The sequence below is a fragment of the Lactuca serriola genome, chromosome 4, assembly GCF_051521515.1.
Source record: "Lactuca serriola cultivar US96UC23 chromosome 4, Lser_US96UC23_V15, whole genome shotgun sequence".
Classification (NCBI taxonomy): domain Eukaryota; kingdom Viridiplantae; phylum Streptophyta; class Magnoliopsida; order Asterales; family Asteraceae; genus Lactuca; species Lactuca serriola.
This window is the reverse complement of record NC_136411.1, coordinates 388,076,358-388,102,931: the sequence shown is the minus strand read 5'-3', so window position 1 is coordinate 388,102,931 and position 26,574 is coordinate 388,076,358. Positions and strand designations below refer to the sequence as shown.

Sequence of the window (26,574 nt, the reverse complement as noted above, 5' to 3'; positions counted from 1 at the left end):
GATCTTCTTACCACGGTGACCAAGTTCAAGAAATCTTGCCTCCCACCTCAGTGGAATGGGTTATTTACCCTTCTTTTCAAGGCCTTTGCTGAAAGGGTTGCTTGGTCAGATGGGGCTAGCAAAGCTCTCATGACCTTACTCTATGGGATCTATCACGACATCAACTTGGACTATGGATCAATTTTATGGTCGCAACTGGTACAAAGTCTCAACTTTTCTTCAAGACACTCTGAAATCTCCTGTAGCAGGTTTTGGACTCTTATTACTCATCGATCCATCGAGAAGTTTAATGTCCCTATCATGGTTGATGCTCTCAGATCGTCAATCGGCACCTTCCACACCATTATTGTCTCTGATCCAACCAAGTTCGCGTTTGTTGGTTCCATTCCAGAATCGATGTATCGGTGTGTCTTTGCCAAAAGCAAGGTGATCAGGGAGTATATAAAGCTTCCTTCTTCAGGACCAAGACATTTAACTCCTGAAATGCAAAGCGCGTTGGATGTAGTTGATAAACCAGCAAAACGTGGGAAGAAGCCTGATCAAAAGAAGCAGGAGAAAGAGGGTCAATCTTCCAAAGCTTCTACGTCCAAAAAGCGTAAGGCCGAACAAGCAGCTCCTTCGGCACCAAAGAAGCGAAAGGTGAAGAAGATGGTCAGGAAACTGAAAGAAGCTTCGCCCAATGATTCAGATTTTATTCCTTCTGATCACGATCAAGAACAATCAGACGAAGGCGAAGGTGCTCACCATGAACAATCAAACAATCCTAATTAATTTTTGAAATATTTTTATTGGTTGAAATTGCATTGTTTTCCAAAAAAGCTTATTACAAGTAGATGATTATAGGTTGACTTTTATAAAAATGATGATAGGGTGTCTAAGGGGTGTCTTATTAGCAACACCCTTTTCAAAAAGACTGAAAAATCTTCTACTTAAAAAGAACAAACAATTAGAAATAGTTGTTTGGGCTGGGCCACAGATGAATGTTATTTAATACTGATTATAACTTTCGGCCATCTATTTTTTTAGCCCGACAACCACACCATGCATCTTTGCCGTTTTGTTCATCTTCTCCGGTAAGCGATTTTGTTATTCATATGAGATGATAATTAGTTTTTAGGTGATGTGTTCTATTGATATTCTCTAGAAAATTTTGTTAATCGTATGCTATGATTGTTTTAGGATGTGTTCTCTTTTCATCTTCTCTAGGGAAGTGATATTAATTAGGTTTCAAGCGGGGCGTGTTTATAATATTCTGTGAATTTATTTAGCTTTTCAATAATTTGCACAATGAACAGTAATAGGTGATATTGCGTACAAAGTGATATTAATTTAATTATAGGATTTCTTTTTCACATGTTATGGGAGCAGAATAACTCCATTCTTAATATGCACATGAAGCGTCTCATTTTTATAATATATTTTACTTGTATTGCAGTTATGTCTCGTCAACTTAGAAAAAAGCAGAAGCGCATGAAGTCGGCTCATCTATGCGATGAGTTGATTGTTGAAATCTTCACGAGACTACCGAGCAAATCCCTCCTCCGATTTAGATCGCTCTCCAAATCGTGGTATTCTTGTATTGGTAGCCCTGATTTCATCCGCATGCACACTTCTCAATCCCAACAAAAACTCCTAATAAGACACTGAGCTCATAAAGAGAATAAAGAAGGTGAATTAGAAGAGTTCTACACATTACATCCACAAGACCAATTGCCATTGTCTTACAAACATAGATACAACAATATAACACCCGTACAGTTGCCTTCCACATATTCCAATATTATTGGTTCATATAATGGACTTGTCTGTCTGTTTGATTATGATGAAAAAAGTATTATTCTATGGAACCCTTCAATTAGGCGCAAACTAACCCTGCCTGATTGTCCTCGGACATGCTATTCTGAGGTGGAGATCGGTTTCGGTTTTGACCCGGTCATTGATGATTACAAGATTGTGTGTATGCCCGAAAGTAATGGGAAAAAAGCAGGAAGATCTTTTGTTTATGCATTGAAGACAAACATTTGGCGTAGAATTGCTTCCCCTACGCCTTTGTTTAGTTATGTGATGACAAAGCCATGTTTTTTCAATGGAGTATTGTATTGGTTGGGACACTATGATTTGACTCGGACCTATTATCTATTGACATTTGATTTGAGCACTCATGTTTTTGGCAGTATTGCATTGCCATTCAAAACTGTGCTATTTGTTGCACCAACACCCATCCAAGGTTCTATAGCTGTGGTTTCTTCGGTAGCTGCACCAACACCCATCCAAGGTTCTATAGCTGTGGTTTCTTCGGTAGCTGCACCAACACCCATCCAAGGTTCTATACCTTTTGCTAATCAGATTTGGTTGATGAAAGATGCTTCTTGGTCTGCTTTTTTGAATTTTAAAAAAGATCAAGTTAGGGCACATTTATCAAGTGTTTTGCAACTGAGCACGAGTGATGATCTTGTTTTCTACAGCTTCTGTAACAGGTTCCAAGTTTATAATCTTAAGATTGGGGAGTTTTCAAGACTAGTGAACTTCAATAGAGCTTCTTTTGTATTTGATGTTATTGAGTGTCTCGAAAGCCTTCAGTTGTTAGGCATGAGGATCGCTTGTGAGGGAAACAAACTTACCTTTTCTTGAAGGAAAAACTTACCTATTCAGACCTCAATTATTTATTTGCTATTTCAATATGAGATGTTTTTTTTATTATAATAATAGATACATTTTAACTGATCCTAAGTTGTACGTGGATCGGCGTTATAAACGTTTTCATGATCATGGCGTTGTCCTATAATTCATAGGGCTAGTTTTGTTTGCATGTTGTCATGATCATACTCATGGAGGTTTTGGGTTTGAAACTCGGAAACAGTCGTTTGACTTTTGGTGTTCAAGTGATCAACTAATTGAATATTTAATGTTTTTTTTGTGTTTTATGTTTAAATATATTGTACTTGTATTGCAGTTATGTCTCCCTTGAAAAAATGCAGAATTACACGGTGCCATATCATCATCTATGTGATGAGTTGATTGTTAAAATCTTCACCAGACTACATCCCCAATCCCTCCTACGTTTTAGGTCACTTTAAGACACGTTAAGTACTTATCACGTGAAGGGTTCTAGACATTACATCCACAAAGCCAATTGCCATCATGTCCATACATTGGTATGTGATTATATAACACCGGTATAGTTTCCTTCCATGTTGTCAAAATCTGACTTATATTTTTAGTGACCTGGACAAGTAACCCGACCCGAAGGGAAGTGGAGACACCCAATGGCGATTTCGAAAGGAGAAGTGTTTGGAGAATTTATTTGTTTTCTGAGTTATCTTACCATTGAAATTAGCTCCACTAAAACCTAAATCAATATTCAGTTTTAAAACACACATCCACACACCCCTACACGTTTATGTTTTCAAATGGAAGACAAGGCTAGCTACTCCTCCTTTCGGCCATCTATTTTTCTAGCGACCAGCCCGACAGCCGCGTCGTCAGTCGTCTGCCGTTTTGTTCGTCTTCTCCGGTAAGCGATTTCGTTATTCTTACGAGATTTCTGTTGATATTCTCTGGTAAATTTTGTTACTTATATGCGATGATTATTAGGTTTTAGGATGTGTTCTGTTCATCTTCCCCGGGAGTTGAAATTCATTAGGTTTCAAAGCGGGATGTGTTTATAATATTCCGTGAATTTATTTAGCTTTTGGATAGTTTGCAGTAATACGTGATATTGCGATACAAATACAAAGAATAGGATGAGTGGGGCCTTGTAAAGGTAGAATCCGAACGAAAGTTAGCAGTGAGGAAATTGTAAGGAGATTAGGTGAAAAGGGGATCATATTTGGACAATATTTATCTAGGTTCTTTAGCACATCATTCGAATAACCATCTTAATAGACATGTGATGAAGGTATGAATGTTTTTGTTGTCATTTAAAGTCGAAACCATCAATTTTTTTGAGCCAGATTAGCTTGTTTAGAAAGAACGAGATTAGAAGTCGTTGATGTATTTTAATCCAGTTTACTGTGACTGATACACACAGCTGTTTGGTGAGATAACATTGCAAACAAACATGGGAAGGCGTCTATGAGTTTAATGACCCATGTTACAAGATGGTTTCTTAAATCAATAACCATTAGGATTTCTTTTTCACAGGTTATGGGATTGAGCAGAATAACTCCATATTAGTTTATGAGCATATATGATTTATCTTTTCAACATCTTCCTGGTTTTAATATTTATTTGCACATCAAGCGTTTGATATAATGCCTGAAAAGATGGAACCAACCCATTTGATTTACTTGTATTCATTAGAACTTTATGTGGTTTATTTTTAAATCTATTTTACTTGTATTGCAGTTATGTCTGGCCTTAGAAAAAAGCACAACCACATGATGTCAGCTCCATCTATGTGACGAGTTGATTTGTGAAATCTTTACAAGTGATATCAAAATCATGTTTGGTCAATGGAGCGTTACATTGCGAGGTGGTATCTAATGTCAGAGGGAGACGTTATGTATTGACATTCGATTTGAGCACTCATGTTTTTGGCAGAATTGCATTGCCAAAACACTATTTGACAGCAACACCCATCCAAGGTTCTTTAGCTGTGATTTCTGATTATAATTGCATTCGGGTGAGGGGAGATTGTTCAAGCCTAGTGGACTTCAATGATGCTTCTTTTGTATTTGATGTTGTTTGGTGTCTCGAAAGCCTTCAATTGTTAGACATGGGGACCCCTTGCGAGGGAAAAAAAATATCTTTTCCTTTAAGGAATAATGACCCACGATCAATATTGTATGTATCAGATTCAGATGATGATGATGATGATGATGATGGGTATTAGATCTGATTATCTGGATTATTTATTTCCATATGAGATGAGATGTTTGAGAATCTTAAACTTTTTGATGATAATCATATATAGCTACATTTTTATCTTAAACTTTTTGCAGGTTTGAAATATAAGGTTTTTTGTTAAATCAAAAGTGGGGTTATCATTCTTTATTTAGGACTCAACATCATTATAAGGTCTCTAAATTCCAAAGGGCGGTTAAAGACTTTAATTAAATTCACAATGTAGATGTTTTAATTTACATATCACATGATAATGGAAAAAAAAAACATAGCTAGTTAATTAGCTTTTGTTGACTGTTCTTACCAAAAGTATTCGGTACATAAATTGGATTTGACTGGAAAAAAAGAGCTAGTTCTTTTAAAAACATACTAAATTTGTACAGGTAAAACATTTCATATATGATCACATGAAACATTTCTTTCGTCAAAAATGGCTTCCTATTTTTGGTTTAGACAAAAACAAATACAGATCTACTTTGGTGTGTACCAAAGTATGTTGCTATTGTAGCAATAAATAACAAATAATTGAAATATGTTGCTTTTAGATGTCACCTAATAGCAACATACTTGCAATCTGTTACTCATAATAGCAACATATTTACAATTCATTAACATAACCTGGAATCTAGTTTATTTGTCCAACACCTAGGCTAAAATATCATTTTACCCTTCTCTCATTTTGGCCCAATAACCGAGGCCCAAACTCAATAGCACTAAAAGCCCAATAGTGGCCCAATTCCTAAAGGACACCCAAAGTACAATATGGGCCCAAATCCAAGAAGGCCCAAAACCTCACAATGGCCCAAAGTCCGAAAGGCTAGTGGCTCAACAAAGCTCAAAACCCTAATAGTCCAAATATGGGCCAACCACAAAAGTCAACAGTTGCTGAGTATGCCCAGCGTACTCAGACTTACACCCGGCGTACACATGTTTAGCCTACTACGTGCAACATACTGTGGAGTACGCTACTGGTAAGTCCCCATTTCTCAATCAAATGACTTAATCCATTAAGCCCACAACACCCAAACCTCAGATCTACTGAATAAGGTCTTAATACATAAAGTTTGCAACTTTACTCATTTGTATGATTTGTAATGTACAAGTGCTAAAGCTATATAGGAGGGAGGGAGGGAGGAGGGAGAGAGGGAGAGGGAGAGGGAGAGGGAGAGAGTTGCCCGCATGGTGAAATTGCTTCCTACAGTGGTACCCTCCGCACTAGCCATGTATATGTTATGTTGTATGATAACCTTGTATGTAGCCCATACTTAGTTAAGTATTTAGCTTAGCCCATGTTAGTTTTGTATATATATTCGTTTGTATCTTCTATTGAAAGGCAATGAAAATACTTTCCCATTCCATAATACCTTGTACAATACAACTTCATCTCCCGCCTCACCAATGATCCCGCTCCTGCTCCCTCAAATCAACACCACGGGCAGGTTGACGGCCACTCTCAACTCCCAATTCAAATCTTCAAGTTTTTTTCAGATCTATTTACAGTTTAGATTATCATATTTTAACTACTATGATATGATTTTATTTTCATTTAAACATTAAATAAAAGACAAGGATGCTTTTGTCATTTTTAGTGATTTTGGCAGGATTATAAGAACCATTATATAGGTCGATGCTCACTTGTTTTTAATATATCTATAGTTGAGTTGTGATGCCTAACTAAAAACTCTAGCAAACATTATCCCTAAAGTTAAAACTAGTTTCGAACATGAAGAGCAGTAGATACACTTGAATTCATTTTGAACCTTCCAAGAATCTTTAGCCGAATAAGTTTCTCTAAACAATAAAAATACAATTCTTTTCCTATAGCTTTAAATACTATAAACAAATATCGAACTCATAAGAAAATCCATCCAATCGTTATCTTCAATGGTGTCCAATTCTATATATATAGCAAACAGTTTTACATACATACTCGAAACCAACATCAAGTTCTTTGTCATGGATTTTCAGTTTCTTGGAACGATATTGTTTTTTGTCTGTCTATTGCAATCTTGCAATGGAGAGCTTATAAAAGCATTGCCAGGGCAACCTACGAATGTCTCTTTTCAACAACATTCAGGTTATATTGTCACAAATGAAGGACATGGGCGTTCACTTTTCTATTACTTTGTTGAGGCAGATTCAGTTAACCATTCTTCGCTTCCCTTAACCCTATGGCTCAATGGAGGTTTCACTTCTCTTTTTTCTTATGATGTTACTTATTAAAAATTACAAATATATATATATTCAAACTACAAAAGTTTCCTTATTAATTATGTTATATGATTTGTATAAACTCAATTGAGTGAGTGTAAATAAAATCTGATTTGATTGGGCTTGGGATTGCCATTTGATGAGTTGACTCGTCTTGTGCATGTCTACATATAATACATACACATATTATATATGTGATTTTTTTTTTGTTGTTGTAAAGGTTTTATTTATAATTAATTCATTATAATTTAGGTCCTGGATGTTCTTCCGTTGGTTTTGGGGCATTCATGGAAAATGGACCATTTCAAGTTGGTGAAAATGGAGAACTTGTCAAGAATCAATACTCTTGGAATTTAGGTAAATTTTATATATATAAAAAACATATATGGTTTACTACTTTACGGATTTAATTTCTTATATAATTTTGCGTTACAGAATCCAACATGTTATACGTTGAATCACCAATTGGGGTTGGTTTTTCTTACTCGGAAACCGATGAAGATTACATTGATTGGAATGACACCAATACAGGTTTACATCACAATGTTTATGAAGCTCTAAACATATTTAATCTGCATTAATTTATTTTATTTTTCATCATTTACAATATTTTTTTAAATCAATCCAAAAATACCTTTCTTATGATTTTTGTATTACTATTAGAAATGTATCATTTTCTATGTTTAACAATAAAAAGTTATCTTATGTTTGACTACTTTTACTTTAAATGATGACAGCTTATGATAATCTTGTATTTATCACAAAATGGCTTGAAAAGTTTCCGTTGTACAAAGACTCGGAATTCTTTTTGGTCGGGGAAAGCTATGCAGGTAAGTTGACAATAACTTAATTCAAAAAAAAAATCCAAATTTAATTCCCTAAAATATGTATTTCTGTTATTTTAAATTATATAAATATTTTTTTGATTGTAGGCCATTATATTCCACAAGTAGCAGAATTAATCTTGAACTATAACAAGAGTCCAGGCGTTGCTCCAATCAACCTCAAAGCAATTGCTGTAAAGAAATTCAAGATTAATCGTTTTTCTTCTTTTTTGTTATAATTAGCTTTTGTAACATTTGTTATGTTTTTTTGGTAGATTGGAAATCCTCTATTAGACATAGACATTAGTGTTCTTGCGGGAGAATATTTATGGTCACATGGTGCGATTTCAGACAAAACTTTAATGCTAGAAAAAACCGTATGCAACGATTCAAAGTATCTTCGAGAGTACATCCATTCAGGATGGTCTCAAGGTTGTAATGATGTTTTCAATCGTGTCGATAATGAAGTCAGTGAAGATGTTGCTTTTGATGATTTGCTTTTGCCCAAATGTTTATCAACACCGTCGGCTCAGCAATTTAAACCTCGAGGGTTACACGCAAATGCACATTCATCGGTACAAAACACAGTGTTGTACATAGGCCGGACCAGAGACCAAGAGACCAGACTGGTTCACTCTGCTGGTCCGGTCCGGTCCGGTCCAAGTGTGCAACTTTATTGCATACTTCGATTGAACCCATATTTGTGTTCAAATCTTTTTTTTTTTGTTTTATCAAATTTAAAATTTTGTTTCTGGCAGATTGAAAGAGTCAGAAGTACAAGTGACCCGTGTTTGCAATCAAGGATTTTAACGTATTTGAATAGACGCGACGTGCAAAAGGCACTTTATGCTAACACGACCGATCTTCCGGGGCATTGGGACTTTTGTCTAGGGTTTGCTACTTTCTCTTACTTTTTTTTTTTTTTTGTTATGGAAAAATATAGATGTTTTCATATGTGACGGATGTTTTTTAGATATGAATTTACGTTTCGATATAAAATGTTGTAGGCCGCTGGTTTATCAAGAAGAGAATCTTGAAATAAACATAATCCCACTCGTCTCCGACCTCATAAAGGCTGGTCTTCCCGTCTTTCTTTACAGGTACACTAAGAGCTGTTTGACAACCTCTAAATGATTGAAAGGACTGAATGATTCTAAGGCTTTGGGTTATCCTATATCTAGGACTTGAATCTTTGAATTTTTCTGCAAGTATACCACTAAACCTAATGTAATAAATGTATATACCTTGTTCAGTGGAGATCAAGATTCAAAAATCCCGCTTACACAAACAAGGATCATTGCTAATAACATCGCAAAAGGACTTAAGCTCACAACACTCTCAAAATACAGGACTTGGTACAATGAGAAACAAGTAAGCATAACGATTTTGATTTTGATGAATTATATTGCACAACCGATTAACATAAACATATCTTCTATATTTCCACTTAGAAAATTGATTTATCTATAGAAAATATATGATTCACTAACAACATTTATGATGTAGGTGGGAGGTTGGTCGCAGTCTTTTGGGGGACTAAAAGACGGAAAAAACATCACGTATTTAACATATGCAACAGTACGAGGAGCAGCCCATGAAGTTCCATTCACATCACCATCACAAGCTCTCACACTATTTCATAGTTTCCTTAATGGATCCCCTCTCCCTCGTCCTAAATCCTAAAATATACACTACATTTTTAAAATTTGTAGTGCAATTCAATAACACTAAAAATAATAATAATAATAATAATAATAATAATAATAATAATAAGCTAATACACTATATGGTTCTAAAAGACACAATGACAATAATCAAATACGTTGACATTTGTACGTTGTAAGTCTTTTCAAAGACATGTATGAATATTCTACAACGAATAACAAAGGGAAAAAATATCTTTTCAATGTAGATTGATATCCATGATTAGTTAGTTACCCAATACACTATCAAAAATACCCCTATCTCGATCGTCTCTATAATATTGAAGGGCAAAAATGTCTTTTTTTTCAATGTAGATATCCATGATTGGTTGGTTACCTTTAGACTACCAAAAATACCCTTTTCCGAAGATGAGCCAAAAGACTAGCATGTGCATTTGCCTCCTTTGATTTTTGGGCTTGGAATTTATTTTATTTTTATTTGTAAATTTGGCCTCTTGAGGTTTTTTTTTTTTTTTTTTTTTTTTGTAAAAGTTAGCCTACTTTCAGTATTGCGTGAAAAGCCTCTTGAGGGATATCGACTGATCCAACACGCTTCATTCTCTTCTTTCCTTCTTTTTGTTTCTCCAACAATTTCTTCTTCCTTGTCACATCTCCACCATAACACTTTGCAAGAACGTTCTTTCTCAAAGCCGAAATCCTAAAAGAAGGGCAAAACAGTCAAATATCACTGCCAACGAAATCTACCAAAATGGGACAAAACAATAAAAAGGTCGTACTATGCATGGAACATAAATTTGCTTTCCTTCCGCCTCTGTGCAAAAGACGTAAATACCCTCCTTATAGAGTAATTTGCAAGTTTGTGGAACGAGGCTGACACCAGTAGGACAAAAATTGCAATTTCTCGTCCCACCCAAGAAGGTATAATATGGACACGTCTTTGTTCTCTCTTATGTGCAAAAGACATGAATACCCTCCTCGTTTGTGCAAAAGACGTAAATACCCCCCTCTTAGTTTAAGTTGCAAGAGACTAAGTCAATGGGAAAAGAAAAGAATTGCAAATTTGTGTCCCACCAAAGTAGATAGAACAAGGTGGAATAGGGACGGACTCACTTTTGTTCTCTCACATGTGCAAAAGACGTAAATGCCCTTGTAGGTTTGTGGAATGAGAGGGGGTGTTACTTACGTTTCCCTAGCAATGACCTTTGATCCAACGGCAGCTTGTATTGTGATCTCGAACATTTGTCTGTTTGAATGCAAAAAATGTTACGAGGGTTGATTATTTAATAAAAAAATAAAAAATAAAAAGTGGTTGAGAAAAGTTGGTAAACCTATCGATAAATTTCTTGAGTTTGTCTACAAGTTCACGACCAACACGTTGTGCTTTCAAACTATGAACAATAGTTGCCATTGCATCAACAGGTTGTCCATTCAAAAGAACATCAAGTTTCACCACATCAGAAGCCACATACCTGTAAAGGTACAAGGGTAAAATGGTCATTTACTCTGGTAATGTACCAAGGCAGGGGCAAAAAATGGTCATTGTCATGAATTTAATGAGATGGATCTTAATTTGCATGCTCCAGGAAAGAAAAATGTTAAGAATCACTAGAGTAGGGATGAAAAATGCAAAAAAGTTTCTTCTTTGGACCATATCCTGAAAAAATGATATAACACAGGGACCAAAACTGTAATTTGTACTTACTCTGAATCTTCATAATCGAATGAAGCATAACCAGATGTAATACTTTTTAGTTCATTGTAGAAGTCAACAACAATTTCCCTTAGGGGTAACCTGTACTTCATAAATGCCCTTTGACTGTATATAAGCCAAGCAAACAACAAGTTTTAATACTCAAAAAAGGGCAAAATGGTAATATTTGAAAACCTTAATTTACTTGGCGTGCACACATCATCAACTTACCTATCGATAAATGAATACTCTAATTGTTCCCCTCTTCTTTCAGAGCAAAGAGTAATAACAGCTCCCACATACCTTCAATAAAATAAAATGCTGTATGAATAAATATGATGTTTAAAAAAATATATTTGAGAAAATAACCAAATATTTGGGTAAATGAAAGGAAAAATCAATTGATGGCAAATCTGTAAAAAGTTTCATTTCCCCAACCTTATGCATTTCGTCAAAAAGAAGAAACCAAAATACTACAATTTTAATAATAGGGTTTTAAAAAAGGGTATTTCAGTCATTTATACAATTTACCATTTGGGGATAAAAAAAATTAGGGATTTTGAGAGCTTACTCACTGGGGATAATAATTGTTGCCAATACTGTAGGTTCCCAAGAAGCAACCACTCGGATTTTAGGGTTTGCAGTGAAAGCACCTGGATTTTGAACCTCTACTTTGCTGAAACAAATTAATTAATTAATTAAAAAAGAAAAAACATTTGACAAAAAAGCTACTAGAGTGTATTCATATAGGTCAAAAAGTCAAACCTCCCGTCTGAATACTCAAAGATATATGGTACAGTTGGAACAGTGGAAATAATATGAGTTCCATATTCCTGTCATTTACAACACAAATATATGCATATAATACTTTCAAAATAAAATTTTATACAAGTTAAATTTCCATCAAGTGTTTGATGAGTTAATAAAGTCTTATTTCATTTTTTTAAAAGGGCAAATTACAGAAAAAGCCATTACATTATCAGCATTTTACCTGAAAAGCCATTATGAATTTTTTTTACATAAAAGTAAGTTTATAAAAGAAATTTTCCATTTCAGGATTGACCTAAAAAAACCGGTTAAGAGATTTGATTTGCTTACATGGACAATTTTTAATGATGTGGCAATAGAAATGTCCATATAAGAGTGTTAAAGTGTCAAAAAGGTGTCCATCAGTATATGCTTATGTGGACATTTCCCTTGCCACATCAGATGTCACCTTATTAAAATTTGTCCATGTAAGCCAATTAAACATGGTAACCAATTTTGGTACGTCAATAATGGCTGAAATGAAAAAAAAAAAAATCATAATGGTGTTTTAGCTAAAAGGTTGATAAAAGTAAGGGCTTTTATGTAATTTGCTCTTTTTAAAAGCCCAGAAAAGAAGAAAGAAAACCTGCTCAAGCCGCTGATGGAAAACATCCATGTGGAGTAGTCCTAAGAATCCACACCTACAAATAATAATAATAATAATAATTATTATTATTATTATTATTATTATTATTATTATTATTATTATTATTATTTATACAACAATGTTCCATTTTTACCAATATATGCAAAAATATTTCACTTTTTTAACCAATTGATGCAACAATGTTTCACTTTTTTATACTTTATACAAAATAAAACGACATTGCATACTTTGTATAAATTCTAAAAAACCACTTTGTTGCATAGATTGAGAAAAAGATGAAACTATGTTTGCATAAATGTGAATTTAAATCTATAAAAATAAAAGGACAAAAAGAATTCACATACCTGAAACCTAGTCCAAGTGCTGTACTACTCTCTCTAGCAACAGAGACACTTGCATCATTACATGTTAATCTCTCAATTGCATTATTCAATCCTTCAAAATCAGATCCATCAGCTGGATAAAGCCCAGAAAAAACCATATGTTTTGCAGCCTTGAACCCTAATCATTATATGCATATCAAGAAACAACAATTAGGAATCTGAATTCTATGTTAATTTGTTTTTATTAAATTTTATATTTTAAGATAATTATTTACCTGGTAGAGGCTCTACAATAGTTTTGTTATGAAACAATGTATCTCCAACACGCGCCTCCTTAGTTGACCTCATACCACTAACCATATACCCAACTTGACCAGTCAAAAGGAATCCGGTACTCCGAAGTTCTGGATGCATGATTCCAACATCCAAAACCTCATAAGATTGACCCGTTGCAGCTGATGTAATCTTTTCACCTTTACGCAAAGACCCATCAACAATCGCCACGTGACATATCACCCCCTTATACTCATCATAATAAGAATCCAACAGAAACATACGAAGATTGGAATCACACATTCCGGGAGGAGGCGGAATCCGCTCTATTACAGCCGGAATCACGTGTTCAAGACCTTGACCGGTTTTAGCAGAGGTTAAAAGTACGTCACTTGGGTCAAGATCAAACATGGATTTCAACTGGGATTTGACTCGATCAGGGTCAGCTGTTGGTTGATCGATTTTGTTTATGATTGGTATTATTGAAAGGTTGGATTCAAATGCAAGGTAAAAGTTTGCAACTGTTTGAGCTTGAACACCTTGAGCTGCATCAACTACCAAAAGGGCACCCTGGCAAGCAGCTAAAGATCTTGATACTTCATAGCTGAAATCAACATGGCCTGGTGTGTCAACTAGGTTCAGTAAATAGCTTGTGGAGCTCTCTTTTGATTTGTAGTTATAAAACATGGTGGCTGTTTGAGCTTTAACAGTGATTCCTCTTTCTTTCTCAACCTATTACAATCCAAACACCCCCTAAATGGGATTAATTTACAAACCCAATCAACCACAGCATTCAGAAAATCAGAAAATCAGAAAATGAAGACGAGATAAAGTAATACGAAAAAATCCTGAAACGAAAGCAATGATAATGGGCATTGTGTACCTGTAATTTATCAAGGTATTGGGCCCCAAGGCCTCTCTTAATAGTACCAGTAAGCTCAAGAAGTCGATCAGCCAGTGTAGATTTTCCATGATCAACATGAGCAATAATGGAGAAATTTCGAATTTTTTCGGTAGGATATTGGCTCAAATCTATGGCGTTGTTATCGTCTTTGCGGTTACTATTCCGTGAATTGGAGCAAAATCCGTGTTCATATGAGCTAGAATAAGGTACTCCTAACCTATAACAATGATGGTGATGATTGGGGCTGAGTTTGTATTTGCGATTGACTACTTGGATTGCTTTGGACGCTCTATTGAGATAACCCATTGAGTGTTTATGCATCAAAAACTAGGGTTTTGTATCGCCTGGAGATGGGAATCATTACTGACGGCTGATAGTGGTGTTTAATGGTTATCAGCTGTGTTTGCAGCTCGTCTTCCTCCTTTGTTATTCCTGTTTGCCCTAAATCATTACAGCGGAAATGGTTAACTCACATGTCCATTGCAAAACCCATTCCTAAGTTTACAACGTTCTAGCCTACGCACTGTTTTTTAAGTGGTGAATTTGGCATTGGTTTCAAAAAATGGTAGAGATGGTTTTTTTTAACATTTAGTTTAATTATTTATTGGAGGGCCGCACGCATGATTTTACAGGAATGATTGTACGGAAGAGTTAGGGTTGCACGGTAGTAGAAAAAGTAAAATTTCGAAAAATTTTCCAATACGGCCGGAAAAGTTAGGGGTTGTCGGTACCACCATGGACCACCCCTAGGTCCACCCCTGATTGTTTGTTATGTTTTTAAAATGGTCTATATGTCTTTGTTAAAATTTTAGAATTAATTTATGTGTCTATGTAAAAAATGACAAGGTGATCCTTTTTAACCACCACAACTACTGCATTCATCCAATGTCTTTAGTAACTTACCAACATCATTTCCTTCAATTAACATCAGCGCCTTCAACCATTGTCATTGTCACCATCACTACCTTTAACATGCACATGCACCACAGCAACCACCACCACCATCATCGCCTCCATCCAACACCACCACCATCATTGTCTTCGACCTAAATCACCACTTTCACCATCATTCATAAAAGGAATAAGAGGAAAAAGTAAAAGAGTATATTTGTCATTTCATATATGCTTAACCCAATTTTACTAACGAAATGTTTTTTTTAAAAGACCAAACTTACGTCTTTCTTAAACCACAAACACATATTTGGAGGTTTTTTAAAAGTCGGTTGCTAGGTTCTTGATTCATCACCACAAAATGTTGAATATATGGTTTTGAAAATCTGGCCGGCCATTTTCAACCGAAAACCGGTCAGGTTACCATCTTTTTAAGGCCTACAAACCACTTGTAATCAAACGTGTGAAAACTCGTCAGTTCAACCAAAGACCAATCCAAAATTAGTCCGATCAAAACACAAAACACTGGTTTATTTATAAAAATATTATAAAATGTAGCATTCCATTCTTTTTACAGAGCTCTCAAAGATCTACGACTTCAGTTTTTTGGGACTAGTTCGTCGAACCAGTTGAACCATCAAAGTAAAGCGACTAGTTCGGTGTCTAGTTCAGTGTTCAAACCATTGGTTGGATCATCATGAGCACATTATTACATTACACCTAATAGCACCAACACATATAGACTCATTGTAAGAACTTGTTTTGTATTCCGCATGTACATATGAACAGTGTCGTAGGTAATAAATTATATATTTGGTTACTTTCAACATCAAATAACCCATTTTTTTATCAAATAAATAATTATTATTTTAATTGTCATTTGGAAGTGATATTTTCACTTATATTTGTATCCATTTATTTAATAAAAATATGATCTGACTTTTATGTAATAGATGATTCTTTAGTTTGAAAAGTGATATTTTCACTTATATTTGTATCTAAGAAAAATGTGTTTTTGACTTTTATATGTCATAGATCAATGATTCTATATTTTCAATTAAAATAAAATCAATGAAGCTTTTTTTTAAGTGGACGAATACGATGATAGATAAATAAATTTTGTGATTTCATATTTTTTTTTGTAATTTACTTTTGTTATTATTCTATTTTAACAAATGTGTTATGCCGACATGACGACATACAAACGATATATCACCAGCTTACATGTTACGCGAAGTCGAACCTTCATCTTCGTTTCCGAGACACGAGTTTAAAAGGCCAAACTGCAGACGGAGGTCACGGATTCCCCCACGGCCATCGGCGGCTGATCATCATTTTCCTCTTCACTCCGGTTCACCCACACCGCCGCTCTCCGCTGCTTAACCCCTCAGGCAAAATCCTCCTCCCTATTTTCCATTTCTCTCTTACTCCACATTCGTATTGTCACATAATCATCTCCATAGTCAACGTACATACCGGAATCCTAGAATTGAACAATAAAACCTTCTCTAATTGGTTTTTCGGGTTTAAAATCGCTTCATGTTTTGTACAATTGGTCCGTATTTATAGATCTAGGGTTCACATTCTAATAATTTGATTAGGGAACTTGTTTCTTTTCTGTGGTTCTGTTTTCACGATGATTCTAGGGGTTGGATGTTCTTATAAAATGACTGTTGCGTTTTGATTGCATGCAAAAGTGCGATTTCGAGCTTATGACTCAAATTTTCTGATTATATACTATCTGGAGCAGTAAGTAAACAAGTTCGAAACTAATTATTCACAATAATTCGCAAGAACCACTTTACAAACACTGAAACACACATCTAAACACTCATGGCATCAATTAGGTAGATGATTAACATGTAGACGACACGAGAATGTTCTTACTTTTTCGTGTTCATTGAATTCAGTTGTAACAGGGGAGGAGAATGTCTACACCTTCAAGGAAGAGGCTAATGAGGGACTTTAAGAGGTTGCAGCAGGATCCCCCTGCTGGTATCAGTGGTGCACCTGTGGATAACAATATAATGCTATGGAATGCTGTCATTTTTGGGTATGTTGGAGTGTAAATTCATCTTCTTTTCATCATCATATGGTCTTTCTTTTTTTTTTTTCTTGAAATGAAAATGATCATTCACTGATTACTTCTATTTGCTTTTCAGACCAGATGACACTCCATGGGATGGAGGTGAGTTTGGACTTCATCTTTCACTCATTAGTCCATAATGACAAATGATTCAAGGAATTCCCATCTTTATCATACATTCTCTTCATCTGTTGCATATAATACTTAAATTGATCTCAGGTACGTTCAAGTTAACACTACAGTTTTCAGAAGATTATCCAAACAAGCCACCAACAGTGCGATTCATTTCTAGAATGTTTCACCCCAATAGTAAGTTGAGATTGAGAGTGTTTCTTCTTCTTTACATGGTGACATTGTTTTAACTCCATTGCATTTTTTTTTGCTCATTAGTTTATGCAGATGGAAGCATATGTTTGGACATTCTTCAAAATCAATGGAGTCCAATTTATGATGTTGCTGCCATCCTTACATCTATTCAGGTATACAGTTTCTTTGATACAATGTTTACACAACACATTAAGTCCTAATCTTTATTTATAATTATTATTATATAGTCATTGCTATGTGATCCAAATCCAAACTCACCAGCAAATTCAGAAGCAGCAAGAATGTTTAGTGAGAATAAGCGCGAATATAACAGAAAAGTGCGTGAAATTGTGGAGCAGAGCTGGACAGCTGACTAAATATATAGTATTATATATGTCTGTATCTGTACTCTATATCATTTAAGATCAAATTCTCTTATGGTATGGTATGGTGGTATGTTTCTATGAGATATTTGCTTGCTTCAAAAATCAAAACCCCACCAAATATTCTCAATAATAAGACTGGTTAGTAGTAGAAGTTATGTTTTTATGCTATCAAAGTATTTACTATTTAGGGAATTTAAGCTTTCTAGTTTCTATTATATGTGTTTTGTTGTGTTGTGTTGTTTGCTTATTGGGCATGTAATGTGTGTACATACGATGGTTTCTTGTATTATATGATTGGTCTTAAATTATGCTAATATTTGTTACTTATTCATACCTAACTTTACTACATCTTGTTGCTATCGCAATATAGTTTGTACTTGATATTGTCACTTGAAGTGGAGAAGAATTGTTTTGAAGCATTTTCACAAGATAGTTGGGTTTGTTTTTTAACTTTTTACACAGACTCCACAATGGGTATATTTAACTTTTTTCGTGGGGTGTTGTTCCTGGTTGAGTGAAGTCGGATTTTTTTTCTTAGTTTGTAGATCGGTTTTCCAAACCTAGTACTAGGTCTCGTACTTCTATCTTGGAGGCTTTCTTGAAATATGTCTACAGAGTAATCTCTTTTGATTGAAATTGATGTGAATCGTGATGAAACTGGAAGAGTAGTTTGGGATTGTGGTTTTGAGAAATCCTTAAGATGGTTTCATTTTGATTTTTTCAAAAAGATATGGTACCTCATTGAAGATGATGTTGTTAAGGTTGTGTTGGAATTCTTAATTTTAACATGTTTCCTAGAGGATGTTATTGATATTTTATTACATTGATCCCCAAAGTGTATGATGTAGAGTTTGTCAAAGTCTTCAAACCTATTAGTTTGATAGGTTGTCAATATAAACTTATTGGCAAAATATTAGCTAATCATTTGAGCTCGATGGTGGATGATATGGTTACTATCGAGCAAATGACTTTTATTCGAGTTACATAGACTCCAGATGACCCTTGATTGTGGATGAGATTGTGGCTTGATGCAAGTCATCATAAGAAAGTTATGATGTTCAAGGTAGATTTTAAAAAAGCTTATAACTTGGTACATTGAATTCTTCTAGGGGTGGGTTGAGTGGTCACCATCCATCGATTTCTTACTTAACACATCGATTTGATTCGATTGTGCAGGAGCAAGGTTCGAAAGGAATAAAGAGGGGTGGGTTAGGTGGTCACCATCCATCGATTTCTTCCTCCCATCGTTGCAACCAGTCTTTCCGATCTATAATATACTCGCCAAAAAAACGCACAGAGCTAGGGTTTGGTGTGCGGGAACGACCTTTCCCTTCCCTGATCTAGTCGGCCCTGGTCTGTAGTGATGAAGACATCTTAATCTTGTTGCCTTTATTCCAATTCCATGTCTCTAAAACTCACCTTGGGTTAACCGGAAATACAAACAGTCAGGTAGAAAGGGAAATGGGCCAATCTTGGTTGGAAGTCGCTCGTCTTCAACTGAGCAAAAATGAACAAAGAAAATCACATTATCTTATTTTGATTTTCTTTCCTCCTTCGCTAGATTCAAATTTAAGGGAGCAAAAAGAACACCGTCTAATATTTATAGTAGAGTTTTAGGTTTGATTTGGTTTTAGGTTGGATTTTAGGTATGATTTGGTTTTTGGTTGTATTTTAGGTATGATTTTAGTTGTAGATTTTTATTTAGTTCTATTTGCAGGCTTGGATTTGGTTTTGGTTGTGGTTTTTGTTTATAGGTTTTGATTTCCTTTTGGTTTCATTTCACCTGGTTGCCAGAATAGATGTGGTTGTCGGACTGGACTGATTGTGGTGGTCGGATTGGACTGATGGTGTGTTATATAAGTGTGGAGAGAGAAATACTAGGTTTGGCATTTTGTTTTTAATAAATAAATAAGAAATACATAATTATAAAGAAATAAAAAAGACAATATATTCTTTTTAGGGTTAGCAGGGACCAAACGCGCAACTAAATTATGTTTTAGGGACCGTCCGAGTTATGAAAAAGTTAGGGACCAAATGCGCAGATTACCCCAAACCACAGGGACCATTCATGTAATTTGTCCTAATTTTAATTCATGACATTTTGGTCCCTGTAGTGGAAGGAATTAGCCATGAGAACTCCTAATGGCAAAACCATAATTTGGAGGGAATGGGAGTACGTCATGCATACGTGTGTACGCTTAGCGTACTAGGGCGTGTCCCAGTATGCTGGGCGTACGTCAACGTACGCGGGACGTACTCATCAAATGTCGAAAACCCTAATTTTTAAGGTTAAGCCCTATATAATCCCGCTTATAACCCCATTTCCCTCACCCTTTCAGCTTCCACCCTCCTTGAGTCGATCTTGCAAGCCCTAGCCCTTGTGTGAGTTGAGCTTGAGTGTGTGTGTGTGCATGTGACAACCCGATATTTCGACTCTATGTAATGACCTAAAAAGTCAAGTATTGTAGCTACTTTTGAAATAATGAAATTAACTTCGAAAATAAAATGTGCAAAAGTCTCTATGGGGATGTCTATTATGCTAGATAATGTGTCAAGGTTTATAGAAATACTAATAACACTAAAATCCGAGTTATAACGAAGAAGTTTTGACCATTCTAAGATTTCCGACAAAACCGGCAACACCGATTAAACGAAAAACGCGAAGTTTCAATATAATAGTTTTTAGCCTTAAGTATCTAAATAAAAGTTGTAGATAACATTAAACCGTGAGCGTACATAAAAAGAACGTCCAAATCTGACTTCGTATGAGGAAGTTATGATTTTTTCAAGATTCGGGTATAGCAGTAGACAGCTAAAAACTCGAAATAGAGCTCGAGAGACTTTTGACCAAAACAACCTAAATGAGAATCAAAGGTCTCAACATTAGTAGCACAACGGCGAAAAGTCTGACGAAAACGGACATCGGATGAAGAAGTTATGGATTTTTAACGGATTTTTCGTGTCCCGGACCGTTAAAAATAAATAATTAAAAATAAAGTCAAAATTAGCCGATGAAGTCTAAATGAGAGTTGTAGATCATATTTTCAGCTACGCGTGCATATAAAGAACGTCGAAAACAGAGTTCGTACGCGAAAGTTATGGATTTTACAAGTTTGGGGTCCAAAATCTGAGGCTGTCAGGCTTGCCACGACGTGGCATAGTTTTGCCGCGACCCGGCAAGTGATCGAGGGCGCCCAATCAATGGAAGAGGATAGAATTGCTCCCCACGACGTGGCACACCCTTTGCCATGACGTGGCACTCAAAAATCCCCCCTATAAATAGAACTCTTGGGGTGCCGGGTTTAGGTGCTCCATTCTTCCATCTCTCGTGCTGAAACTCTGCGGTTAAGCTCCCGAAGCCCCGGTTTTCACACTCAAGTTCCGAAGGAAGGATTCTACGCTCCCGAGACTCCCGAGATTCCCGAGAATCCCGAGAAAATCGACTTTCACAAGCCGAAGTTCTGCTCGATTTTCATCTCGCTTTCTCCAATCAATCAAGTGAGTTCATACCCCTATAAACTACACTTTCAAATGTTTATCAATGCTTTTTATACACTTTTAGGGGGGGGGGGAATACAAGTAAACACATGGTTATTATCGTGTGTAACATAAAGTTTCACTATATACCCTTTTCTATCAAGTGAATCATATGTGATTCATAACTACTACATGGGAACTTTTGTATGCAATATATATTCACGATAACATCTTGTCCTTTGGAAATAAAACATATTTATATATATATATATATATGCGAATCAAACCCTTATTTATACTATGAGTATATGTGATCATTTATGCCACTTTAAATGTTATACTTTACATAACAAGCGAGCATTACACTAGGATTTACTATACGAACGAAACACACACTTTGAATAACTATAATAGGTATAGTTTACGAGAAAATCATGAACATTTACATACTAGAAACACTATATCAAAGAGATACTTTCACATACAAGAACAAATGAACATTTTTATACGTAAATATGTTTTATACTAAGTTTTGTGAGACAGTTCACGTACTTTCGAGTATGCATTTTAAGTCTTGTATTATATACCATAATCCCTTGTAGGGGGAGTGTGATACTTGTGTATAGATCTATACGGGATTGACAATCCCGCACCTGAGTTGTTAGCTACAGCTAGGCCGGAAAGCCTGGGGTGACAAACGTCATAACATTTCAACGCCTGAAGAACGTTGTTACAGGCAGTCTGGGTCATTAGTATGGTTATAAAACTCACATGGAGTATTAAGAACTTATTGATTTACAGGGTTATCAAATGCTTTAGTGATTTTATACTTACACAAATCTACTACTCTAGGCATGAAAAACACGATTGCATTTCAGTTTTGGAACTTTTAAACTACCACACACTTATGAATGGACATTGGATTTCTAAAGGCAAACCTTCAAAACATTCGAGTCTTTGAGGAAGACTACTTTTATACTAGTAGGAAATATTGGATTTTCTAGGAGTTTTTCGAACATCTACAAACAAATTTCATTTGACTTTATTCAAACATTGTCACTAAATACTTATGAACTCTCCAACTTAAATGCTGACCTACTCTTTCAAAACTACTTGTATTTCTCAGGGATTCAGTAATACAGGTAAACTACTGCTTTTGAAGAAGGGACGATGCGGCGTTAGTTTATTTTCATTTTGACAACATATTATAATTGATATTTTGGAACATGTAATACCTACAAATGATATGACTTTTTCAATTATATATATGTTGGTTGTGTTTGCTTTCTTTACTATGTATTCAACTGTTTCGATGCTACATGAAGTCATCCGCCCTCGAACGATTCCGCTGTTTTGGTTTGGGGTGTGACAGTGTGCATGTTCTTGGTGTTGAAGAAAGAAGAAATGATTCTTTGAGAAGCTTTGGTGTGGGATTCAAGCTTGTAGATCTGAGATCTTCATCTTTTTGGGAAGCTCCATAAGGTATAAAGTCTTGAACTTTACTTGTAATTCTTAGAGATCTAGCCATATGGAGTTTTATAAGTTTTGTCCCTTTTTCTTAGACTTAATGAGTAAATGCTTCTGTAAGACAAAAGGAGCTGCCTTTTTAGAAGATTTGAGTTGTGTTGAGTCATAAAAATGTTTTCTTGACTCATTTAGTGCTTGCATGCAAAGTGTAGAGGTCTTTAGTGATTAAGATCAACTAAGAGGTTGGTTTTGGGTCCTAATGATGCATGCATAACCATAAAGTTGGAAACTTTATGGTTAAAAGCACCTTCTTGGACTTGGATATGGATTTTAGACGTTTGGACTGAATGGTTTAAGCCCTTATTCGAAATTTGCCTGGCCACCGCGTACGCTGGGTGTACCAGGGCGTACATTGGGCGTAGGTGGTCAGCAACGCGTTTCTTGGTCAAGGCGGAAGTACGTTGATCGTACAGCTGGGTACACCCCGTGTACTCAGTCTATTAGATTTAGCAAGTCTGGGCCACCTTTTGGGCTTAGATGCTTGGGCCCTTATTAGACCATCTGAGTATTGGTGTTTTTGGCTAAGTGAAGGGATGGACTTTAGGGTAAGGCCCAATTAGGAGTTTGGAGCCCAATTTGGAAAATTAAGCATGAAAATAGAGGGAAACTGAAATATACCTCAAGGAAATCACTGAGATAACCCAAATATGCCTGGCCTCCTTCTTCTCTTCTTGATCTACTCTCCTTCCCTCTCAAAATCTTCAAGAAAACACACCAAAATACTTCAATCTCACAAGGAACAAGGCTTGAACGAAGTATAGGGCTCTGAGGGTGAAGGGGGCGAGCTTAGGGGCGGATAAGAGGGTTTAAATAGGGTGCAAACCCTTGAAATTTAGGGTTTCATCAGACAGCGGGGACTCGCCAAGTCGCCAACTTAAACGTGTTCCGGATCCTGTCTCTACTCGGCGAGTCGGACCTACAACTTGCCGAGTCCAAGGCTAAAAATGAAAAACACTAAGATAAATTTTTACGTACCAGGAACCAGGTGCTACAATTTAATAGAAGCAGATTAATAGCATTGTACTTTTATTATCATTATAGAAGATTACAAATTATTTTAATCCTATCACTACATGAATTCTTCTTCAGCTCATTCACTTATTTCTTGAGATAGAAAACCCCATCTTTAACTGTTGCAAACTAATTCGTTTGACACGCTCTTCATCAACTTATTACCCAAAGTTGCACTTTTTACTTGGTTTATTCGGTAACAAAAACAAAATTTAAGCATGTACGAAAGAATGTTAATTTGAAAATAACAAAAAACTCATTTGTAGAAAATGGTCAAAATCGACATACAAAGGAATTACAGATGTAACGCCTGTGTTTATGGGCTAAACATTAATGATGATATAATAGTCTAGGTCAACCATGGGAACTCGTTTTGAAGTAATAAGAATGAAGTATGTGCTTTAAACTTAATTATTATGATTAAGAATAAAAATAAGCATCGAAAATTAATATTAGATAAAGTCGATATCTATGAAGGAAGTTGTAGTGGTCGTGACAAGGATTCCAGATATATAAAGAATGTTGAAATCCGAGTTATAATGAAGAAGTTATGACCTGTCGAAGTTTCGCGACAGAGCCGGTACGACACTGCGTGACGTAAATTGTGAATTTACGATAGAACGAATTTTAGCCTTACTGATTTAAATGAAAGTCGTAGAGTTTGTTAAACCGAGAGCGTGCATAAAAAAACGCCTAAATCTGACTTCATATGAGGAAGTTACGATTTTTTTAAAGTTTCGAATTAGCAGTATGCAACTCAAAACTCGAAATAAAGATCGAGTGATTTTTAACCGACGCAATCTAAACGAGAATCGAATGTCTTGTCAATAGTAGTACAACGGTAAAAAGACAGACGAAAACGGACGTCGGATGAAGAAGTTATGAATGTTTAACGGACTTTTCTTGTCCCAACCTGTTAAAAATATAATAATAAAAATGAAGTCAAAATTAGCCGACAGAGTCTAAACAAAAGTTGTAGAGCATAATCTCAGCTACGCGTGGATATAAAGAACGTAAAAAACGGAGTTCGTATGCAAAAGATATGAATTTATGAAGTTCGGAACACAAACTTCAAGGTCTGACTGAACTCACGACGTGAACATAGAAATTCACAACGTGAACTTGTTTAACGACACCTTTCTAGCCTAGAAGACACACGGCAAGCCTAGAAGGTGACTAGGATCATAGTCACGACGTGAACACTTATGGTTCACGACGTGAATGTCGAGTTTCAGCCCCTATAAATAGAAAGCAAGGCTGCTGTATTTTGTTTACAAACTCTACTTCCTCTCACTCTAAAACCCTTCTTTAGCCTACCTCTAACCCCCCGAAGTCCATGTATTATCCCCGGCGCCTGAAGCAAGTCTCGACGCCTCGAAGATCCCGAGAAAGAGATTTTTCGAGCCGAAACTTTGCCCATGAGAAACCCGTTTTTGAGAAAATATCCCGGTTTCCTCGAAGAATATTGTTTTAAGGGACGAAACGTTGTCCAATCGTCGTCTTATCAAGTGAGTGTATAGTCACTTTCATCTTACACATAGATATGAAGTATTTTATATAAAATACGTGCTATGTGTATATATGTTGTTTGTTTAATTGAGATGGATGTTGAATGAATATTTTATACAAGTTTTAAATTGTATATGTATTTTATATCTACAAATATGTTGGGGTAAAAATGGGTAGATGAAATAGTTGGTGTGTGATGAAAAATGAGTTGGATGATTAGAAGAAAGGTGATATAGATCATGAGATGAGGATAAGGGATGAAATATGAGAGAAACCCTTACCCAAACGTTGGCCCCCGTCATTCAGCAGAGTATGGATGACAACCATGAACTATTCTAGACGGTCCATGGAACACTAGCAGGCTCACAACCTGTAAGTGTGTGAACTATATGTTCATCAGTTGTACTCTAAAAACCCATTGACATGTATTGCAGGTGGATTCCCGTGAATAATATTGTCGATAAATGAGAGGTATGGACTTAACACATGTTGTATAAACCCCGATAGCTATAAACTTAGTGCCTGTTGTATAAACCCAAACGATGATGTGACTTCGTGTCTATTCCTTTGGTTACCTTGGTAGCTATGGACTTAGTGCCTGTTGTGTAAACCCTGACGACGATGTGACTTCGTGCCTATTCCTTAGTTGAATCCTTAGGAATGAGTGATAGATGATTCTTAGGGTAAATCCTTAAGAAATAAATAAGATAATGGGGTTGGATAATTAGGTTGATTGTTTGATGTTTAAGCATAATAAATTTATTTATTATGGGTTGAAAACCCTATATGCTCACCAGGCTCTCAAGCCTGACCCACTCAGTTTTCTATATTACAGATAGTGGAACAAGAGCATAGTTGGACGATGACGAAGGATTTTGAATTATAGGCCAGTAGATATAAATAAATTTTGTAGGGCCTATATGGTACTGTTTATGGTTTTCGTTTATATCGGAACATGACATCCCGAGGTTTTATAATACAATGAAAATTCATTTCTTTAAGAAATGCTTTAATAAATTTTTTATCATATTTTGTTTTGTGGACAAATTCCGCAACACCTTTTGAAAGACTACTCTGATTTTATTTTAAAAGCATAAAAGAAATCAGCCTTTTCTGGCCGAGAAATTTAGGGATGTCACAAGGGAAGAGTCTAATTTTTTTTCCAAGATATTCTTTTGTTTTAGAAGTGCAAATTCGAATTGGGAGGAAACAATCATATAAAATATCGTTGTA

General features: G+C 35.6%; 4 protein-coding genes and 1 long non-coding RNA gene across 6 annotated transcripts; 4 read left to right on the top strand and 1 right to left on the bottom strand.

The window, feature by feature from the left end:
* Positions 1-300: 300 nt before the first annotated feature.
* On the top strand, positions 301-2,633 carry LOC145099845 (uncharacterized). The gene is made up of 3 exons (XM_079037348.1): positions 301-736; positions 1,436-1,582; positions 1,658-2,633. The coding sequence occupies exons 1-3, from the start codon at positions 301-303 to the stop codon at positions 2,629-2,631; spliced, it is 1,557 nt and encodes a 518-aa protein (XP_078893474.1). The 3' UTR covers positions 2,632-2,633.
* A 385-nt stretch (positions 2,634-3,018) lies between these two features.
* On the top strand, positions 3,019-4,933 carry LOC145097821 (uncharacterized). The gene is made up of 2 exons (XR_013704506.1): positions 3,019-3,514; positions 4,348-4,933. It is a non-coding gene; the product is annotated as an uncharacterized LOC145097821 (long non-coding RNA).
* A 2,410-nt stretch (positions 4,934-7,343) lies between these two features.
* Positions 7,344-9,563, top strand: LOC145097820 (serine carboxypeptidase-like 45). Its single transcript, XM_079035473.1, has 9 exons — positions 7,344-7,413; positions 7,492-7,601; positions 7,835-7,886; positions 7,989-8,074; positions 8,156-8,455; positions 8,639-8,772; positions 8,888-8,980; positions 9,134-9,251; positions 9,387-9,563. The coding sequence occupies exons 1-9, from the start codon at positions 7,344-7,346 to the stop codon at positions 9,561-9,563; spliced, it is 1,140 nt and encodes a 379-aa protein (XP_078891599.1).
* A 104-nt stretch (positions 9,564-9,667) lies between these two features.
* LOC145097819 (Small GTP-binding protein) lies at positions 9,668-14,690 on the bottom strand. Its single transcript, XM_079035472.1, has 11 exons — positions 14,128-14,690; positions 13,247-13,976; positions 12,993-13,149; positions 12,628-12,682; positions 12,000-12,067; positions 11,806-11,910; positions 11,466-11,537; positions 11,247-11,360; positions 10,873-11,013; positions 10,728-10,787; positions 9,668-10,241 (listed from the first exon to the last, which is right to left on the bottom strand). The coding sequence occupies exons 1-11, from the start codon at positions 14,467-14,469 to the stop codon at positions 10,076-10,078; spliced, it is 2,010 nt and encodes a 669-aa protein (XP_078891598.1). The 5' UTR covers positions 14,470-14,690; the 3' UTR covers positions 9,668-10,075.
* A 1,600-nt stretch (positions 14,691-16,290) lies between these two features.
* LOC145097818 (ubiquitin-conjugating enzyme E2 2-like) lies at positions 16,291-18,131 on the top strand. 2 transcript variants are annotated; one of them, XM_079035470.1, is made up of 6 exons: positions 16,291-16,430; positions 16,950-17,092; positions 17,202-17,227; positions 17,345-17,434; positions 17,516-17,604; positions 17,680-18,131. In XM_079035470.1, the coding sequence occupies exons 2-6, from the start codon at positions 16,968-16,970 to the stop codon at positions 17,806-17,808; spliced, it is 459 nt and encodes a 152-aa protein (XP_078891596.1). In that variant the 5' UTR covers positions 16,291-16,430; positions 16,950-16,967; the 3' UTR covers positions 17,809-18,131. The 2 variants fall into 2 exon arrangements, with proteins under 2 accessions (XP_078891596.1, XP_078891597.1); XM_079035471.1 differs by having other exon boundaries at positions 16,293-16,430; positions 16,959-17,092.
* Positions 18,132-26,574: the final 8,443 nt, after the last annotated feature.

Coding starts and splice junctions, on each gene's coding strand:
- LOC145097820 (XM_079035473.1), top strand. CDS start 7,344: ATGGAAAATGGACCATTTCAAGTTGGTGAAAATGGAGAACTTGTCAAG. Junction 8,456..8,638: donor ACGCAAATGCACATTCATCG/GTACAAAACACA, acceptor TGTTTCTGGCAG/ATTGAAAGAGTCAGAAGTAC. Junction 8,981..9,133: donor CTTCCCGTCTTTCTTTACAG/GTACACTAAGAG, acceptor TACCTTGTTCAG/TGGAGATCAAGATTCAAAAA.
- LOC145097818 (XM_079035470.1), top strand. CDS start 16,968: ATGTCTACACCTTCAAGGAAGAGGCTAATGAGGGACTTTAAGAGGTTG. Junction 17,093..17,201: donor TGGAATGCTGTCATTTTTGG/GTATGTTGGAGT, acceptor TTTGCTTTTCAG/ACCAGATGACACTCCATGGG. Junction 17,435..17,515: donor TAGAATGTTTCACCCCAATA/GTAAGTTGAGAT, acceptor TTTGCTCATTAG/TTTATGCAGATGGAAGCATA.
- LOC145099845 (XM_079037348.1), top strand. CDS start 301: ATGGTTGATGCTCTCAGATCGTCAATCGGCACCTTCCACACCATTATT. Junction 737..1,435: donor ACAATCAGACGAAGGCGAAG/GTGCTCACCATG, acceptor CTTGTATTGCAG/TTATGTCTCGTCAACTTAGA. Junction 1,583..1,657: donor ATCGTGGTATTCTTGTATTG/GTAGCCCTGATT, acceptor GAGCTCATAAAG/AGAATAAAGAAGGTGAATTA.
- LOC145097819 (XM_079035472.1), bottom strand. CDS start 14,469: ATGCATAAACACTCAATGGGTTATCTCAATAGAGCGTCCAAAGCAATC. Junction 11,538..11,805: donor ACAATTATTATCCCCAGTGA/GTAAGCTCTCAA, acceptor ATTTTATTGAAG/GTATGTGGGAGCTGTTATTA. Junction 10,242..10,727: donor AAGGTCATTGCTAGGGAAAC/GTAAGTAACACC, acceptor CCCTTCTTTTAG/GATTTCGGCTTTGAGAAAGA.